The following is a 20,950-nucleotide window of genomic DNA, read 5'->3' as shown; positions in this document are numbered from 1 at the left end:
GAGGGTGCTCACACATGGGTTGTGAGTTAAGCCTGTAACAGAGATATGAGCTATCGACAAAATTTGGATCCAGATCCAAACTTCCTCACCGCTTGAGAGTGTTCATATCCAGGGATTTAATTCAGGCATCTCTACTCACCACAAACACAACAGGCATTCTATGTAAATGTACCCCTTACTGTGTATACAGGTGCAGAAATCTGAAACCAGAATTCTGCTTACGTGCCCTGTTCCATTTCCTGATTTTCTCCAGTGCTTAGTCACCTAAATAGTCATAAACATAATGAGGATCCAATTCCATGAGAACTGGAAGTCAGTGCTTTTCCTCAACCTAAAGCATGTTTATGTGGCTTGAGCAGTAGGAATATAGTTTCTACCAATAGCCACACCAATTTATATGGAACTGCCCAGGTTTTCAGCAAATGGGAACTTGTGATGGGTTGTCCACCCCATAGAAGGCCTGAAGGGGTTAAGGTGGCTCGGTGAATCAATTAATGGCATTGGCTACACCTGTTGATACCACAGGAGGCATTTTGTCCACAATGACAACAAGAAACTGGCAACTAGAAGCAGAGAAATTGAGAGGCTGCTGCATACAGCTGCTGTGTATTTATCATTTAACAAAATGTACAGGAGATTGTCCCCGAAAAACATCTATATTAAGAGGGAGTTAAAGTTGAGAGTATGTATCAGTAAGATAAGGGTAAAAATCATTACATGGATGTTGTAATATCACTAAGCCAAACATTACTCACCCAGGAAATTCAGAGTTAAGGTTACACTTAAAAGAAATCCAACCATGATAAAGTGAGGAATCCATAAGCATTCAGGGCATCCAGACAACCTTAATTCTGCCCTGTAGTGATATCATTCAATAACCATAAAAATTATAAATTTTTAGTGTGAGATCTCAGATTAAACTGACTTTTAAAGACACATTAGCTATTTTACTTATTTTCCTCTGGTGATGCCACCAGCAACAAAAGGAAATAAGTTTTTTCCTTATTAGAACAGAGAATCATCAGCTGCTTTGTTGTTAAGCTTGGGGTGAACGATGTGTGTGTATTGGGGAATGTGGTGCGTGGGTGTCTCAATGTTGATCTATAATGTAGCAAGAGGGAGCTGCATAAAATGCAGTACCACTGATCTCAGTGCAGCCCTGATTAAGGCCCCAATCCTGCTGGCATGCTTAACTCTACTCCTGTGAATGATGGTCCCACTGAGATCAATGGGACTGCTCACAGCAGTAAAGTTAAGTATGTGCATATATGTTTGCCTGATGGGGGCCTTAGATACATGCATGGCACTGAAATGAAATGGGGCTGTTATTCTGGTGAAAGAACAAGTGCCACTGAATCTGAAAAGGGTCACTTTTATGTTGAATAACCTGTCCCCATCGAAGTCACTGGCAAAACTCTCATAGGCTTGAAGGCGGGGTGGGGGAGGAGGAGGCAGGATTTCACCACATGCCAGAGGATAACAGTGGGAAGTGTTGACTGGTGGAATGCAACAAATCACACTCCATTGCACAGGGAAATTCAGAGGAGCCCTTTCTACTGCTTTTCTCATCATGCCAAAATAAGAATAATTTCTCAGTTTCCGATTCAGTTCTTTCTTGGACCTCCACCACCCTAACATTCCTCAGTCTGAGCTTATTCTCCGGGTCACTGACAGACAGATGTCTGCAACCTGGGCACACAAGGCACCACCTGTTTTACCATTTTTTAAAATATAAGAATCCAGCTACTGCACAATTATAAACAGTGACTAATGGCAATGATGTCTTCAATCCTTTTTATATTGGTCTCCAATTTTCTAAGTGAATTTTGTGCCAGATTTCTAGCCCTGGAGTGGGGTGCCCTCTATTCACAGACTAGGAACAGCACAGACAGAGGCAATGCAACTCCCCACGCTGCCCTGCCTCCCATAGAGGAACTACCTCTAGGGATAAGAAGGTAGATCATTCTCCATGCCCATTCGGCCCTTGGTCTGTTGGCTGGGATTCCCAGTTAGGGGACCCTTTTACTATTAGGCTATGCCTACACTACGAGCTGGGGATGGGATTCCCCTGCTTGTGTACACATACGCCCATCGAGCTAGCTGTGGTATAAATAGCAGCATAGTCGCAGTAGCACAGGTAGAGGCAGTGGAGGCATGTCTGAGCCATGCTGAGCACAAACCCTCATGGAACCAGTGGGCATGTGCTTTGCATGGCTCAGCCGTGTCCCTGCTGTTGGAACCAGTGCTACCAGGGCTACTCTGCTATTCATGCTTGTGCTACTTCGATGAGAGCTACCCTGCGTATGTGACTTGAACAGGGTAATCACAGCCCTAGCCCATAACGTAGACAGAGCCTTAGTGTCAAATGTGATGTGGGAACTGGGCGAACATCACCCTTCACATGGGCCAAAAACAGTCTCTAGGAACCCGGGCAAGACGTAACCAAGCACTAAGTAATGAAAGAATTTATATTTCATCTGTGACTGACTCAACCAAAAGGGTGAGGTGAATAAAATTCATTTGAATGATCATTCATTTTTGTTGCCTACGCTTTTAATACTAAACATTTACCATGAAAAATGCCTCCACAGTAATGTTTTTCTCCTTTGTTTCAGTTATATGGCTATACAAATGCCTGAAAATCTGTAACAGGTCAGCTTCTGCTCTGACTGGATTCTTATTTAGGATGCCTGTCAGGAGCCACTTGACATAAATCACACTGCAAGCATTTTTTAATCTTAGCAATCCTTCTTGTGCCAAAGGAGGCCCCAAAGCTGCAAACCTACCAGCTGTGACAGAACTAGACCTTTCGAGAGAACACATGGAAGTGGGAACTGAGTGCATTGCTCACCAAACCAGGCATATTCAGAAACACAATGGAGCTCTGATAAGTGTAAGCCTGCTACAGGAACATGCTCAGACCTGCTAAGCAGATGGAGACCCTGTACTCAGAGACATCAGGCGGAGCTCTCCTGCTCCACATACCCCCCCTCCCATCGGAACTGCAGCAGTTCTGCATTGCATTTTGATGTTGTGTCACATTGTCCCAAAGGAGGGGGTTACAACTGTCACATGTTACCTTACAAAACCAATCGGTGAGTGAGCCTACACAGTTGTTAGTGTCGCTTCCTCAATACACAGTTGGCAGGTGAGTCCATTTCTATTGCGCCAAAAGTAAAATATAATAAATAGGCAGTTGGCTTGGTAAAACTTCGGGCTCAGTCACGGGCCTCACTGTGCATCCATGCAGGTGAGCATGGGGTGTGAGATACCCCCTTACGCCATTGTGTTGACTGTCAGTCCTGGAGTCACAACAGCAGCCTCCCGGGGTCCCGTACTCCCCCTCTCACACACGTCCTGGTGGTCAGCCCAGCTGCTCCAGGAAACGGACTGCCATAGCTATGGAGAAAGGGGGGAAGCAGGGACTGAATTGTGACTGAGTCACAGTTTGGTTCCTGCTATGCTACCCCTTCATCTGGGCAACTGTAGGACTGAATACAGCACTCAGGGAGAGACACTGTCAAGTAAATCGGTGGGTGTGAGCTTTCCTTCTGATTTACTGTATGGGTATGATGAGCAGAGGGAGGCCAGCTTGCTAAAGAGGCGGCTGAAGGGACCCACGGCTGAATAAAAAGCACATGTCACTGAGGACTTAATTGCTGTAACCAACTTTCTGCACAGCTCACAGAGGGAAACCAGTTTGAGGAGATGTGATACTTTGCTCAGTAAGGGGAAGGGAATATCTGGGTACAGCACAAAAGACTCAAAGTTCAATGCAGTAGAAATCTGCCTAGGGAGTAAGTAGTAGAATTGCTCAATTGCTTGAGTTAACTTTCTGATATCCCGACACAAACATATTTAGGCTGTTTAAAATTTATTGAGCCTTTTTGTACTGTGTTCGTACAGTGCCTGTAGTGCAATGGGCTCCAGGTCATCAACTGGGCTCCTCAGTGCTAACATATTACTAATCATAATAGAAGTATTATGGGTTAACAGTACATACGGTTTTAAATTCACCACCCATTGCTTATTATTTAAAGGGTGCCATAGGCAAGTAAAATTGTGGCATGCTCTTTGTTACATGCCCATCCTATTCATTCCTTTTTATTCAGTTTTTCAAACACAGATTTATTTTACATTTATTTAATGATGCTAAAATTTGAGGACAGAGCCAGGAGAGAGGATGAGCGTGGAGATGAGCAAAGGAAGGCTCAGAAGAGTATTTTTAGGTGGTGTTTGAAGGAAGCGGGTGAGGTTATGAGGCACAGAGGCCAGGGAGGATGTTCAGGTGTGATAGACAGCATAAAAAATAAAGGTGTGGCCGTGGGGCTTCTTGTGGGAGAAGGCTGTAACAGGGAGAAGAAGGTGAGCCAACTTAGCAGAACATAGGGTGGGCGCTGGAACATGGGGCAACATGAAATGTTGATGAAAAAACGAGAAAGATATAAAATTAACAGGGCACACGTGACATGGATTAAAAGCTGGCTGATTGACAGGTCTCGGAATGTCATTGTAAATGGGTTATTATCGTCAAATAGATGTGTTGCTAGTGGGTCCCACAGGGAGCGGTTCATGGCCCTACACTATTTAACATTTTTACTGATGACCTGGCAGTAAACATAAAATCATCACTGAAAGTTTGCAGATGACACAAAAGTTGGGGGCGGGATAAACAATGAAGAGGACAGGTCACGGATACACAGCGGTTTGGATTTCTTGGTAAACTGGACACAAGCAAACAATGCATTTTAATATGGCTAAACGTAAATGTATATATCTAGGGACAAAGACTGCTGGCCATACTTATAGGATGAGGGGCTCGATCCTGGAAAACAGGGACTTTGAAAAAGATTTGAGGATCATGGTGGATAACCAGCTGAACATGAGCTCCCAGTGCGATGCTGTGGCCAAAGGGGCTAATGCAATTCTTGGATGCATAAACAGGGGGATCTTGAGTAGAAGTAGAGAGGTTATTTTACCACTGTATTTGGCACTGCTGCGACTGTTGCTGGAATACTGTGTCCAGTTCTGGTGTCCACGATTCAAGAAGGATGTTGAAAAATTGGAGTGGGAGAAGAGAAGAGCCACAAGAATGATTAAAGGATTAGAAAACCTGCTTTGGAGTGATAGACTCCAGGAGCTCAGTCTACTTAACATAACAAAGAGAAGGTGAAGGGGTAACTTGATTACAGTCTATAAGTAGCTACAGGAAGAACAAATATTTAATAACGGGCTCTTCAATCTAGTAGAGAAAGGTAAAACGTTCAGTGGCTGGAAGTTGAAGTAGGCAAATTCAGACTGGAAATAAGCTGTCCAGTTTTTAATTGTGAGAGTAATTAACCATTGGAACAACTTACAAAGGGTCAGTCTCCAGCTCTGACAATTTTTAAATCAAGATTGGGTATTTTTCAAAAAGATCTGCTATAGGCATTATTTTGGGGGCAGTTCTGTGGTCTGTGTTACACACGAGGTCAAACTAGGTGATCACCGTGGTCCCTTCTGGCCTTGGGATGTATGAATCTATACAAAACTAGAATGAGACAGAGACGAGGCAGAGATATAGAGGGATATGGTAAATACAGATCAAAGTCCTGCAATATTAGCAAATCCACCACTGAGGAACATTCCTTATATACTGGTAATCTATGTCTGTCCAGATGGTCCTTTAAACTTTCCTGCTCTTCCACTGTCCCCAATAATAAGACATTATCATTCTGCTGGTGATTCAGTGAGGCATGTTTTGCAATGGCCAGGATGATGCACAATTGCCTTTTTAATTAAAATCTCTGCCTTTTTCACTTTCTTCTACTCTTCAGGCCAAATTCAGCCTTGGTGAAGCCCATGGAGTTACATCATAGCCCAGTTCTGTTCCCATTGATGTCACTGGGGGTTTTCTACTGGCATTAGTGGGAGCTGAACTGGAGCCTTAGCGAGTGCTAACACAATATGATCTACAGATACCATTTGCACTAGTCAACCCAACTCCCTGCAGGCCAATACATTTCATGAAGACAGCTTCTGCCCTAGCTCTGGCTATCCCCCGTGATGCAGTCAATAAGGCTATCCTTTCTGACTCCACAGGCTCAGAGATCATGGAGAAGAATGAGGCTGAAGAGACCACCTGTGGCTGGATTCTGCTTCTTGTTTGCCTTCTCTGTGGTGGCATTTACTAGTTTTCCTCTGCTGCTTCCAACTGAGTCTGATTTCCAGTTCTTGGCACTGGCTGGGCCACATGGGAAAGTCATCCAGCCCAGGCATCTGTGGACAAACACCACTGCCTCTGTCCCCCGGCGGGCCAGGAGTTTTGATCACAGAGAATGGGAACCCGCTCCCCCTGGCACCGATCAGGAAAGCCAATCCTCACACCATCCCCACTCTGCCTGCAAGCCAAAGAACCAGCCAAGCAGCCTGCGCCGACAAAACCACACACTGCTGAAAGCAAAGAGAAAGCACAAAGGAGAGATTAGGAAAAATAACGTTGTGAAAAGCTCTGAAGCCAGCAGTAAATTACAGCATGAAAACATTCCCCGCAGGACCAGTGGTGAGAAGAAAAGGGAGCTTAATACTCATTTTTCTCTAAAGAATACAGGGAACAATGTTCATTTCTATAAGCTGACAGGGAAAAAGGCAGTTATGAAACCACAAATGGAGGAGGCCCCTTTCTTTTCTCCTTCACTCAGCAATAAAAGGGGTTTTCAGGAAGGAAAGCCAGAGTTTGTTTTACTTCTTAAGAACTCTTTTGCAAGCCAGCCAACTGTGGCACAGGACCAACGCAAACCAGATGTGCAGGCAGCTGGTGCTGAGCCTCAGCATTCAGATTCAATTAAAGCCTTTATCTCGGAAGCAGATAGCAGGCTGCCCTTCAAAGGTGCAGCAGGCACGCGGAGAGGGACAGGCAGTTACTCCCAGGGGCCTGGAGAGCCAGGAGCTCATTTCTGGGTGGGTGTGGCCACACAGTTACAGACATCTGAATGGTGTGTGAAGACTCCAGAAGATGCCCTTTCTGCCAAATGGGAGGGCCGCCTGAAGTTTGGTGAGAGGATCCCACCTTGGTTTACTGCAGACGATGTGCAGAAGATGAAATGGCTGGCAAATAGCGAAGTGGTGACCAAAACCAGAATTCCTGCCCATGGACAAATACTCAGAGTCAGCCTTTTGGCCAGCCAAGACACTTCCCCATCTGACCCTAAACGAGACTGTTCTGATGGGCTCTGTGGATTAATAAAGCGGCCCAGTGACCTCTATGAGGTGCTAGCTTTCCACTTGGACAGAGTGTTGGGGCTGAATAGGAGTCTGCCTGCAGTGGCCCGCAAATTCAGCAGTCCCCTGCTGCCCTACAAATACACCAATGGTGCAGCGAGGCCCATCGTATGGTGGGTGCCAGATATCCAGCACCTAGATGATGCCAACAATGACCAGAACTCTTTTGCACTGGGGTGGCTACAGTACCAGTCTCTGCTGCAGCAGCGTTGTGGCGTGGCAGATTCCAGGGCAGCCCTCGGAATAGCTCCGTGTTTGAGCGTCCTGCACACAGAGTGGGCCAAACTGGCGCTCTTTGATTTTCTCCTACAGGTATGCTTGGTGGTGGACCAATCCCTGTCTTTCTTTTTTCTTCTCTTTAGTGTGTGTGTGTGTGTGTGTGTGTATTGGGCATAGCTATAAGTCTTGTTTCAGTGAAAGTCTTGTTTCACAAAGTTGGGGAGAGGGGAAATCTGGGAAGGTCTCCAACTCCGGAGTGTCCAAAAAAAAAAAAAAGTGAGTCAAACAAAGCCAGCAGAAGTACACCTTATTACTCTCGTAATTATATGTGTATGCGGTGTTTGTTGTGGATGAGTCGGTCCCAGGATATTAGAAAACCAAGGTGAGTGAGGTAATATTTTTTATTAGACCACTTCCATTGATGAGAGAGTCAAGCTTTGAAGCTTATGCAGAGTTCTTCAGGTCTGGGAAACTTACTCAAAGGGCCACTGCCTCATACAAGGTGGAACAGATTATTAAGCGTAAGTAGTTAAAACATGCTAAACAATCTGTTCCACTTTGTATTTCGCAGTGACACTCTGCCTTAGTTTCCCACACCTGAAGAAGAGCCCTGTGTAGCTCAAATGCTTGTCTCTCTCACCATTCTCTAACTTACCCACCTTGTCTCTATAATTATACGTGGCATCAATAAAAGACTTTCCATAGTCAAAATGCTTTAGAAGTACTAATTAACCCTCACAAAACTGCTGGGTGGCAGACAGGTACGCATTATTATTCCAATTTTGTGAATGGAGACTCTAAGGCACAAAGCCAAATGACTTGCCCCAGGTCACACAGCTTATCAGTGACCGAGCCAGGATTAAAACGCAAGAATGCCTGGCTTCCAGAATAGTCAAAGTAGCCTAGGCAAAGGTGCGTGTCTCCATCCAAGCTCATACAGTCCTTCTTCAGACACCTCGCTGAACAGAACACGTCACGGCGCAGTGAAAGCAAATGGGAGGGTGAAAGAGAAAGCAGAACTTAGGCCCAGATTGTTTGGTTTCCAAACCCAAATTAACATCTGAAATAAAAACTCACTGATTTTGTTTATTTTCAAAGTAGGAAACAGTGTTTTTTTCCATGCAGAGTTGTGGTTAAAATGGATCCCGGACAAATGTGCAAAAGTGAAAGTTTTTTTTAAATAGTCCTTTTCATATTCAAGTGGCATCATCTAATTAGGATGATTTTGTACTCTGCGTTAAAGTAGGTTTATGAGGTCATAACCATGTGCTGGTCACTGTACCACTACCCCATGGCTATGAGTCATTATGAATCAGATTAGTGGAGTTCACAACACCATTTGATAATCAACCTGTGACACAGGGCTCAGTCCTGCAATAGTCAGTCAAATCATCCTATGGATTGAATGGCATTACTTACCCAAGGAAAGGTTGCCTGATTGAGCCTTGAAGAGTAAAGGTGAGGGAGGGGAAAAGGAGGCTGGCTGGATACTGGGGCCAGATCTCTTGCTGGAATAAATCGGTGTAGATTCATTGACATAAAAGGTGCTGTGCTGACTTACACCATAAGTATAGATCACCGTCTGTAAGCTCTGTTACCATAAGACTCCACTCAGCCTCAGGACAACCCTGTATTCCTAGCAGGAACGCCGAATGCCTGCAGTCTGGACTCATTCATGTTTTCATTAGCTTTTCAGTTTGTCATGATCATCTAATCTTATTTGAATTCTCAAACCGCAGATAAAGAACAGGAAGCCTGGATCATCAATCAGTAGACCTCTGTACGAGGATTGTCTCACACAGATGACTGATTCAGTCAGAAGCCTGAAACTGACACCAAACCAGGGGAATTCTGCCTTTAGCAGGGATATGCTGGATTGCTGCCGCTTTACCAGGGGAGCTGTCACCATCATTTGTTTTAATTTTTCAGGTTTCAGAGTGTCTGGGACTTGACACTGGAAAAGACTGAAACTGTACACAGTAGCTTTCCATTCCGAACAAACCTTCAGTGTCGTAGCTGCTGGATCAAGCGTGGCAAACTTCCTAAACCACCAGACTCAGTCTGTTTGCAGAATGAACTACTCTTCAAGTAGAGAATTGTGCAGCAAAGCAAGGAGCTTCATCTAGTTTTGCTGGGTCTTTGCCACTCATTTCCTGGTTAGCATTACGCCAACCAAGTCAAACAGTGATGCCTGAAGTACACCAGGCTTCCTCAAAAACGTTGGCATGGGGTTATGGGCAGAGGATTAGGTTTCCTAGAAAAGAAGGTGTCAAGAACTCTTTGGCTTACCAGTGGGTAAAAGCAGCCTAGTAGAAGCATCTTGTAAGAAACAGCAACTTTTAATTACAAAATACACACTTGTCCCTCTCTAACATTAACCCCATACTGTCCTGGCAAAGCTGTACGTTTGCTATTACGTACAGTAGTGTCCCACTCTGCGAGCTTTTGGTCCTCATTAACCTTCTGATGTCACCATTTCATTAGTACTTGTAGTGTCTTCAAGCCTAGACAGGACCTGATTTTCTAATTTGAAACCCCCACAACCAACCAAATATAACCCAAGCACATTTTCAAACACCAAAAGCCCTTCCAACCTGCTTTCTGTATCAGAGAGAAGCACAAAAAGGCCTTTTTTGTCATTTACAACGCACATGTAAACAAAAATGTCTTTACTTTCACAAATCAGTGTTGGCGTGGCTGTCAATCTTCAGTAAATGTGTTTAATAATCAATGTGTGTGAAAGGGAGAGACAGCTGCTTTATCACTTCTCAATGTCCTGTGCAGTTTGGAAGCTCAGTGTAAAGTTGTGCTTTTGTATAGTTTGTGCATGCAAAGCCCTTTGGACTTGAAGGGGAACATGGATACACAGGCAAGCTTCAGACACATCAGACCTGATCCTGATCTCACTTATTCTAGTTTTATCCTGGTGTAACCTCACCCGTTTGGGTGGAGTTACTCCTGATTCACACTGGTGTGAGGTCATGCTCATTTAAAAGAATCTTATGTCAGTCTCATGTTATCCAGACTCTTTTGTTCCTGGGTGTCTTCTTGTTGCTGAAAATCAGCTTTTTTTTCTCTAACCAGGATCCTTTCCCCATCGTGGAGATTTTCCTTCTCTTCTGTGTGTGGATTAAGAGTGCTTAATCTTCCATCTGGAAAATCAGAACCTGCTGCTATGGGGGATTATTACAGTGTCTCTGAACAGAGAATTGTGAGTTATTAGGGGCAACTGAGAGGAAGAAGAGATGGTTTATATAGGAGATGGAGTCTTATTTATACACCTCAGGGGTATTACTTAGCACTGTAGGGACAAGCATTGGGGGAAAAAAACTATCTGAAAGGTTTTAAAAAATCTCTGCTAAAATATGTGTTCCCATTGCCTTTTTTTTTTCTTGGCAGAGCTTAACCATTAATCTTTATAACCTCAAAGTATGGCTGGCAGAAGGGGTAATCATGACTAGATTTAACAAATCCAGTCATGACTGGAATATTTTACATTAAAACTATTAACATTCGTATTTAAAATGAATCTAGCAGGAAATAAAATAAGCGTTTAAAGAGCAGAAATGGAAATTCTGGGATCGGCTTTTTTGTGGGGGACTGTTACTTTAGAACTTACTAATAAACACATCCGGGTTTGAGATGGTAGCGTTATGGGGTGAAATCCTGGCCCTAATGAAATCAGTAGGAAAATTCTCTTGACTTCAATGGGACCAGGACTTCACCCTTGGTGTTTTTACTTAAAAACCATATGGTCAAATCCTCAGCGGGTGTAAATCACCATAGAAGTCAGTGGAGATACATTGATTTACACCAGCTGTGTATAGGTCCTATGGACCTATACATTTTTAGCTTTTTCCATTCTCTGCCCCCCTCATTCCAATATCACCACTTCCCATCTCCAGCCATGAGCATATGCTTGTGTGATGTCAGGCCCTGATAGTGAATGTTATTGGCGCCCCTCTCCCCAGGAAAAAGCTGTCCAGAATAGATTCCTTCTTTGCTCTTTGCTTCATAATTCTCCACAACTCCAGAGTAGCAATTTATCTCTGGGCCAGGAGGCTTAGGAAAGTAACTCTCTTACTGGAGAACACCAATGCCCCTTTGTGGACTGATTGCCAAGGCACCATGTGAACAGCTACTGCCTCTCCTCCTGCGAAGAGATATGGTAGATCTCAGATTCAACCACAGCAGTGATGGGGAGACTACAGTGGGCCATGGGCATACCAGACAGAAACCAGCAGTGACTCAAAAATACCAGGAAGAGGAAGATTCGGGACAAGTTTTTTTCTCTTTTCTACTTCCTTGCCCTGCCACTCAGAACACTTCAAGGGCCTGATCCAGCTTCCATTGGGAAAATTGGACCCCATAGCAAAAATCTCATTGGATTCAATGTGAAGATTGGGCCCTAAATGAAAAAGGTGATGTTTGAGGGAGACTTTTACCTAAGGTGTAAGCAGACCAAATAACAAAACCACAGAGTTTCTCAATAGCTCCAAAGAGATCATCACTAATGGAAAAGGCCTATCAAGCTAAATAGGGATGAAGCCAGGAGGATAATATAGAAATGTAACAAAGTTCTTCAGAAATTACTCTAAAACTCTATAGGATTTAATAGAGAATGAAAACGTTTGAATCCTGAACCATTCTGTAGAATTTTGGAGCAGGATGATTATAGGATGATCCAAGAATTCCATGCAAGGGTTATCATTCTGTATTACATTCTATGGGTCTTTCCCCTAAGGGAGTGCCTCTATTATTTGCAGCCTCTCTAATATACAGTTATTTCACATTGGCTCCCAAAGGCCAGCTGCACTGATCAAAATCCTTTATAAACACCTCATAGAGACTCCGCCTATTTTTCATACTGTAGCTCACTAACATGATTCAAACCATTCTCTGTGAACCTCTCACTCCACAGGCAAAAAGTTCGCTGCCAAGAAAAATCACCAGAAGAGAGAGCACAGTGTATTGTGAACACTGCTGTTCACTCGCTGAGCACTGCTGCTAGAAAGCAGGACTAGAACACCTCTGTTTCAGTTATCTCCCAGTTTGGCAATGTCTGCAGCATTCATCTCTTAGGTAGTGATTTTTAGCTTTGAGTTGGCTGATCACTTCACATACCATCTCTCTCTTCATTTGGCTCAATAATACTGCCTTTGTCTACACTTTCCTCCCTCAACTGGCAACACTGATCATGTGGTAAACATGGCAGGAATCCATCAAAATACAATAGGTTAAATTAATCCAAATCCTAGTCCATTTTAATGTCAATAGCAAAACTCCCATTAACTTCAGTGGAGGTAGAATTAGGCCCAAATGACCCAGTTCCACATGATTAAAGTCTCCTAGGGATGTCGTGAGAACCATGGCGGGTAGAGATGTATGAACCTTACACAGCAACCTTTCATGTAAAACGTAGATGGCGTCACAGGAAAGAAACTGGCCACATTTTGTCCAAAATTGTATATATGGGGTCCGATTCTCATTGACACTGAGGCCCCTTTGCACCTGTCTGGCAGTGTAAAGGGGCTGGAAAATGCATGCATATATAATGTGAGCCCTCATTAAGGCCCCTTCACTTTGCCAGAACAGTGTGAAGGATCCTCAGTGTAAATAAGAATCAGCCACACAAGGAATTGTCCACACACACCAACCCAAAGAAAATATAGCACTTGTCTGGTAAAATAAAATAAACTCTAGAATAACCATCCTCGATCTGAGCATCTCCCATCCCTCAACCCACCATCCTTCAACAAAAGTAGAAAATAGATAAGGGGTTCAGAATGTCTTCAAAGGCAACAAATGACAGGTCTGTCAGACCAAGGCGGGGAGTGAGTTCCAGAGTCAAGTGCCAGCCATTATCAGCATGTCTCTGACATGCTCTTTTGTTCTTTCTTCCAAGCTGCCCTTTATGTGTCCAAATGCAGAGACAGTTCACGTCTTCTGTAATGCAGATAGCAAACTATAATCGGCTGATTGCTAGGTAGGTGGAGAGCTGTGATCACTGCACCTGACTGGCTAAGAATTGCACCCACCCTGTTATTGCTGTTACCCCATCTTCCTCCCCGTCCCCACCACAACCCACTTGTTTTCATCGTTGTCCTGTTGGGTCTTCTCTTCTAAAAGCAAGCTCTTTGGGGCAAGGATGGTCATTTACCGTATATGTTTGTACAACACCTATCATGACCGGGGCCCTGAGCTGGGTGGCCTCTAGGCAATCCCACAATATAAATGTTGAGTTCATCCAAAAAAACATCTACATTAAAAGAACATTATTAAGGTTTCATAGTTAAGCCGTCCAAAGTTAGGAAATGCTAGAATGAAGGTGAGTGTGCTGTAGTGGTTATAGACCCGTCTGTCCTTGTGCCCACAGCCTGCCCTTGTCTCCCTCTGCTTCTTTCCATCCCACCCTCCCCCATCCTGATCCTGCCCACTTCCCTCTCTCCCCCTCCCCACACCATGGTTCCCGCTCCCCACCTTTCTTCATTCCACTCAGTGCAAGAGTCAGAGTGAAGGTCTATGGTATGTTATGCAGGAAGTCACACTATACGATGGCCATAATGGTACTTTTGGCTATACTGTCATAAGCTACATATACTGCTCATGGAGAGTTACTTGCCACCATTTTGGAAGGGTTGAAACTTATTTAAACTTTTTTTGAGTCTTTGCCTAGGCATGAATTTTTCCAGATTGTGCTTTGTTCTTTTGGTATGAAACCTGCAAAGTGTTGTAACATGGTAAATCTTCCAGCTGGATGAACCCTTGCAAACCCCAAATATAATGCACAGTCTCATCCTTAAATCGTAGACCTTAGTGTTGGTAGATCTGAATTCTATTCCTGGTACTGCTCTAAACAGTCTCTGGTGTCTTGGCTAAGTCACTGAAATTCTCTGCTTCAGTTTCCTCACCTGTACAAGTGGTATAATGATACTTACCTCCTTCATAGGGTGGTTGAGAGGCTGAAATCATTAATGCTTAGAAAGCATTTGAGATCATTAGATGGATGGTGTGTGTCTGTTTCTATTACAGAAATGTAAAAGATGTAATAAGCTGTATAGGTAAAGCCTAGGTGGAATATGGTCTTACCTTAGCTCTGCCTATACATAAATAAAGACACAGACTGTCCAGGGGAGCAGATGTCAGTCGAGAGAAGGTGTGTCAACGCTACAGTGTACACGTCATCAGCCAGGGACAATTAGCCAAACCAGCTCCTGGAGAGAGACTTAAGTCAGATGTCAGACTCAGGGTACGTCTACACTACGGGATTATTCCGAATTTGCATAAACCGGTTTTGTAAAACAGAATTTATAAAATTGGGTGGAGAGCGGCCATACTAAGCACATTAAATCGGTGGTGTGCGTCCATGGTCCGTGGCTAGCGTCGATTTCTGGAGCGTTGCACTGTGGGTAGCTATTCCCTAGCTATCCCATAGTTCCCGCAGCCTCCCCCGCCCCTTGGAACTTCCGGGTTGAGATCCCAGTGCCTGATGGGGCAAAAATCATTGTCGCGGGTGGTTCTGGGTAAATGTCGTCAGTCACTCCTTCGTCTGGGAAAGCAACGGCAGACAAGCATTTCACGCCTTTTTCCCCTGGATTGCCCTGGCAGATGCCATAGCATGGCAATCATGGAGCTTGTTTTGCCATTTGTGACTCTCACCGTATGTGTACTAGATGCCGCTCACAGAGGCGATTCAGCAGCGCTACACAGAAGCATGCTTTTGCATGACAGCAGAGATGGTTACTAGCCATATTGCACCATCCAAACCCTTCCATAAATTGGAACTGAGGATGATCATGGCTACCAGTCCTTTTGTACCATTTGCTGCTAGTGCCCCTGGCCGATCAGCCAGGGGCGCAAAAGCCAAGATTGGTTACTAGCCATATTGCACCTTCCATCGTTTTGTACCATTTGCTGCTGTCATAAGTGCCCCTGGCTGATCATCCAGGGGCGCAAAAGCAAAAATTGGGAATGACTCCCTGAGTCAATCCCTCCTTTTTGGTATCTAAAAATAGAATCAGTGCTGCCTAATATAGGCAAGTGTACTAGAGAACCACCGTATCATAGAACCAGAGAGCACAGCTGCTCTGTGTCAGAGCCTGCAGAAATTATGATCTGTATGCTATTCACAGGGGGTGCTCCTGTAACAACCCCACCTGTTGATTCCGTTCTTCCCCCAGCCTTTCTTGGCTACCATAGCATTGTCCCCCCACTTGTGTGATGAATTAATAAAGAATGCAGGAATAAGACACACTGACTTGTTAGTGAGAAATGAGTGGAAGGCAGCCTCCAGCTGCTATGATAGTCCAGACAGGACATTAAGCAGTGTGTAGGAGAGAAGCCCAGCATCCCACTGCTAGTCCAGGGGCAACTGAATCTTTTCTTTACACATGAAGGGTGGGGCTGATGGAGCTCAGCCCCCTGTTGCTATGATGAGGATGGTTACCAGCCATATTGCACCATCCATCCACCAGAAAAAATTAGGGCCAATAGGCTGATGACGAGGACGGTTACCAGTCCGTTTGTACCATCAGCTGAGGCTGATGATGAGGATGGATTTCCATCGTATTGTACCATCAGCCACCCATGGCGGGGGGGGGAGCAAGGATGTTGGTGTTGAGTGCTGCACTATCGCGTCTATCTGCAGCATTCAGTAAAGATAGGGTGACATGTAAAAGAGTCAGAGGATTGTTTTACCTTTCGCTTCTGGGGGTGGGTGGGGGGTGGGTGAGTAGATTGCCAAGCTATGCCCTGACCCGCGGACACTGTGTTTGACCCTAGAAGCATTTGGAGCTCAGCCAAGAATGCAAATACTTTTCGGAGGCTGCAGGAACTGTGGGATAGCTTCAGTCCGCCAGTCCATGAGCATCCATTTGATTCTTTGGCTTTCCGTTACGCTTGTCACGCTGCAGTGCGCTGAGTCCCTGCTATGGCGTCTGTCTGGAGATTTTTAAAAAAGGATTCTGAATTTCATCTTCTGTAACGGAGCGCTGATAGAACGGATTTGCCTGCCCTTACAGCGATCACATCCGCATGGTCCATGCGGAGCTCTTTTTATTTTGATTTCGGACTGCATCGCCACCCGTGCTGATCGGAGCTCCACGCTGGGCAAACAGGAAATATTCAAAAGTTCGCGGGGCTTTTCCTGTTTACCTGACCACTGCATCCGAGTTCAGATTGCGGTCCAGAGCGGTCACTGGTGCACTGTGGGATAGCTCCTGGAGGCCAATACCGTCGATCAGCGTCCACACTAACCCTAATCCGATATGTTAATACCGATACTAGCGTTACTCCTCTCGTTAGGGAGGAGTACAGAAACCGGTTTAAAGAGCCATTAAAATCGATATAAGGTGCCTCCTAGTGTGGACGGTTTTGGCGTTAAATCGGTTTTACGCTCCTAAAACCAATTTAAATGCCTAGTGTAGACCAGGCCTCAGCCTGTACCTTATAACTTCTGTTATTCTAATATACATTTATTCCTTGGTTTCCTAAAAACAGTCTCCCAGCAACATGCTTAAAGGTACAGCCTCCCACATTCTAGTGGGTGGAGCAGAGGCGGTACGTTCATATCCAGATGGGCACACAACAGTTACCACGAGGCAAAGGAGGGTTTTTTTAATGAAAACACAATGTGGGCTGGGGTCAGCCTTCAGCAAAGGAGGAGAGGGGATACAAAGGTAGGCATTATATAGTAGAGTGGGTCTGAGTATGCTAATAAAATGATGTAATAGAACAGGTTGCTGACTTGCCAGGTGGGGATCACTGCCACCTCGCAAGTCAGCAACCTCACCAGATGCCTCAGCGACCTCATAGAAACCATCCAGCACAACACAGATACGAGACGGGCTCCCCCACAGGTAACCTCATGCCGCCCTGCCGTAGGAGCAACTAGCACCACCCCTCAGGCCGCACGGCGAGACCCAGCCAATGGAGGAGCCTCCCGCAGCTGCCAGATCCCATGGCCGAACCCCACCCCTGCGAGACCCAACACCTCCTCCAAGGTTACCCAACGAGCCTCTGACTGCCAAAAACCCCATGCACCATTGAGGACCCCCCAGCTGTATACCGCCCACAGAAGAACCAGAACCACCCCAAGTGCTTCCAAACACGATCATGCCCCCCCAAAGTCCAGCACCGGTGCTTCCAGAACCCTACTCCCTCCCGGAAGATCCAGTGCTGCCTTGGAGACACCGAGAGCTGCCCTCCGCACCATAAAAAAAATAAAATAATTGGAGATATACCAATCTCCTAGAACTGGAAGGGACCTCAAAAGATTGTTGAGTCCAGCCCCCTGCCTTCACTAGCAGGACCAAGTACTGATTTTTGCCCCAGATCCCTAAGTGGCCCTCTCGAGGATTGAGCTCACAACCCTGGGTTTAGCAGGCCAATGCTCAAACCATTGAGCTATCCCTCCCCCCATGCCAGGACCCCCCTCCCCAAGAACCACCTGAACACCACCCCCCAGTCTGAGGGGCAACAAGGCCGCAGACTGTCCCTACAGCACCCAAACCTGTGGAGACAACGCAGCAGGAGGAGCGACGGCCATGAGTGAGGGTTGCCATGCCGTGGCAATCCGCCTGGATGGATGAGCTGGCAAAGGCTGAGGACTTTGAGAATTTTGACACTCTGACCTCAGAACTGTCTGCGGAAATTACAGCCAGAAGGAGGGAACCCCAGGAGGCCGCATGGGCCACTCACAGATTCCCTGCGCCGAGCCATAACAACACTGCCAGAGAAGGTAGGAGAGGGGATGTCGGCCGCCGCTACGATCCAGCGGCTGCATCTCATACTCAGAAACTATACAGGATGAACCGGACGAAAGCCATGAGGGAGATCCTTGACGGGACTTCCTCCAACTGTGCCATCCAGCCCGAGAGGCTCTACTCCTACTTCAAGGATGTGTTTGATCATGAGGCCCAGACCAACTTGCGATGCCCAGAATGCCTTCTCCCACTACCCCGGATCGACCTCCTGGAGGACCTGGAGTGAGATTTTCCCCCCTAGGAGGTGCAGGTGAGGCTGAAGAGGACCAAAAACACTTCCTCTGGAAAAGATGGCATCCGCTGCCACCTGCTGAAGAAGCGAGACCCCAGCTGCTTGGTGCTTGCTGCCATCTTCAACAAATGCAAGCAGTTCCACCACGTTCCCCGCTCCCGGGAAAAGTCCATGACTGTGCTCATCCACAACAAAGGCGAACGAGACGACCCCGGCAACTGGAGGCCCATCTCCCTCTGCTCCACCGTCTACAAGCTGTATGCCAGCTGCCTCGCGGCAAGGATCACGGACTGGTCAGTGTGCAGGGGCGCTGTCAGCTCAGTGCAGAAGGGTTTCATGTCCTGCATGGGATGCTACAAGCACAACTTCCTCCTTCAGATGGCCATACAGGAGGCCAGGAGGTCCAAGAGGCAGTGCGCTATAGCATGGCTTGACCTGACTAACACCTTGAGTCCATACCCCACCATCATCTCTTTGCCACCCTGGGAGAGTTCGGGATGCCAGAAACCTTCAACCAGATACTCCGGGACCTCTACAAGGACTGCACCACCACCATCCACGGACGGGGACACGGACGCCATCCCCATCTGCTGCTGCGTGAAACAATGATGCCCCCTTAGCCCCATCATCTTCAACCTGACCATGGAACCGCTCATCTGAGCCATCTCTAGCGCCCGACTGGCTTCAACCTGCACAGCAAGAAAGTCAGCATTATGGCCTATGTGGACGATCAGGTCCTGACCGCGGACGACCCAGAGAGCCTCCAAGGTATGCTAGACACCACCAGCCGAGCTACTGACTGGATGGGGCTCCACTTCAATGCGAAGAAATGCGCAACTCTGCACATTGACAGCAGCAAAAGGGACTCGGTGCTGGCAACTGGGTTCCAGATCCAGGGTGAGCCTGTCATCCCCCTGGCAGAGGGGCAGGCATACCAGCACCTTGGCATGCTGATGGGTTTCCGTGTCCAGCAGACACCCGAGGACACCATCCAGGAGATCTTGCAGGATGCCACCAAGATTGATGCCTCCCTGCTGGCAGAAGATAAATGCCCTGAACATCTTCCTGATCCCATGCATCTCGTTCACCCTAAGGGGATCCGCCGTGGCGAAGGTGCCCCGCAACAAGACAGACAAGATCATCCAGCAGCTGGTGAAGAAGTGGCTGTTCCTTTTCCAGAGAGCCGGCAACGAGCTGGTCTACATCACCCACAGGCACGGTGGTGCCAACATCCCCCGCATAAGTGACCTGTGCGACGTCGCGATGATCACCCACGCCTTCTGCCTGCTGACATGTCCCGATGCCACGGTAAGGAACATCACGGCGAACAACCTGCGTGATGCAACAGAGAAGCGGATCGGCAGAGCCCCCTCCAACCAAGACATCTCCACCTTCCTGAGTGGCTCTCTGGATGGGGAATTCGGATGGGGTGGGCACAACATTGCGTCGCCTGGTGAAGCACATTTGGCTGCCGCTGGGAGTGGTGCAAGGAGCGCCAGGAGCTGGGAGTCTGGGTGCCGCAGCTCAGGTCCGACAACAACACTATCGTCACCTCGAGCGCCAGGGGCTTGCTGGAGAGGACCCTGAAGGCCGCCATCCATTCACTGTACGTGGAAACCTGAAGCATAAACCGGGCCAGGGCAAAGCCTTTGAGTTGACCAGCAAGTGGGAAGCCAGCAACTACTTCCTCACTGGGGGCGGCGTCACCCACTTCGCCGACTGGTGGTTCATCCACTGTGCCCGGCTAAACTGCATCCCATTCAATGGAGCCTTCCGCCTCGGGAACCGAGACAAGCGTTGCAGGAAGTGCGGCTACTCCAACGAGACCCTCCCCATGTCCTGTGCAGCCGCAAACCCCACGCCAGAGCCTGGCAGCTGCGCCACAACGCTATCCAGAATCGCCTGGTGAAAGCCATCACACCACGCCTGGGGGAGATCTCCGTGAACTGCATCATCCCCAGTACCGACAGCCAGCTATGACCTGACATTGTCATCACCGACGAGACCAAGAAAAAGATCATCCTCGTCGACGTCATGGTCTCCTTTGAGAACAGGATCCCAGCATTTCACAAAGCGCAAGCTCGTAAACTGGAAAAGTACACCCGCTCGGGCTGACACCCTGAGAGCAAAGGGCTACGAGGTGCAGATGGACGCCCTGATCGTCGGAGCCCTGGGTGCCTGAGACCCCTGCAACGAGCAAGTGCTGTGGACCTGCAGGATCGGTCGACACTATGCACGGCTCATGTGGCGCCTCATGGTCTCAGACACCATCCGATGGTCCAGGGACATCTACACTGAGCACATCACTGGCCACCGACAGTACCAGGAGGCGTGAGCCAGAATGACATCATTCTTCGACTATGAGAAAGGGACCAAGATACTTTCTCTGTTGGATCATATGAACTGGAACCATAAACTCCCTGAACATTAAATCTCACCAAATGAGGGTCAATCCATCTTCGTCATCATATCCACT

The 20,950-nt window shown here is 46.9% G+C and overlaps 1 protein-coding gene across 2 annotated transcripts in view; it reads left to right on the top strand.

The window, feature by feature from the left end:
• Window positions 1–20,950, top strand: part of GASK1A (golgi associated kinase 1A) — a 54,633-nt gene that overhangs the window by 25,828 nt on the left and 7,855 nt on the right. Inside the window, exon 2 of one of the 2 annotated variants that reach the window (XM_039521385.1) lies at window positions 6,082–7,572. In XM_039521385.1, the coding sequence (XP_039377319.1) occupies window positions 6,082–7,572 (1,491 nt within the window). Of the gene's footprint in view, window positions 1–6,045; window positions 7,573–20,950 lie in introns of those variants that run through there. The other variant, XM_039521384.1, reaches the window with a different exon arrangement.

Source organism: Mauremys reevesii, linkage group 2 (genome assembly GCF_016161935.1).
Source record: "Mauremys reevesii isolate NIE-2019 linkage group 2, ASM1616193v1, whole genome shotgun sequence".
Lineage (NCBI taxonomy): Eukaryota > Metazoa > Chordata > Testudines > Geoemydidae > Mauremys > Mauremys reevesii.
This window is presented reverse-complemented; position numbering and strand designations above follow the sequence as displayed.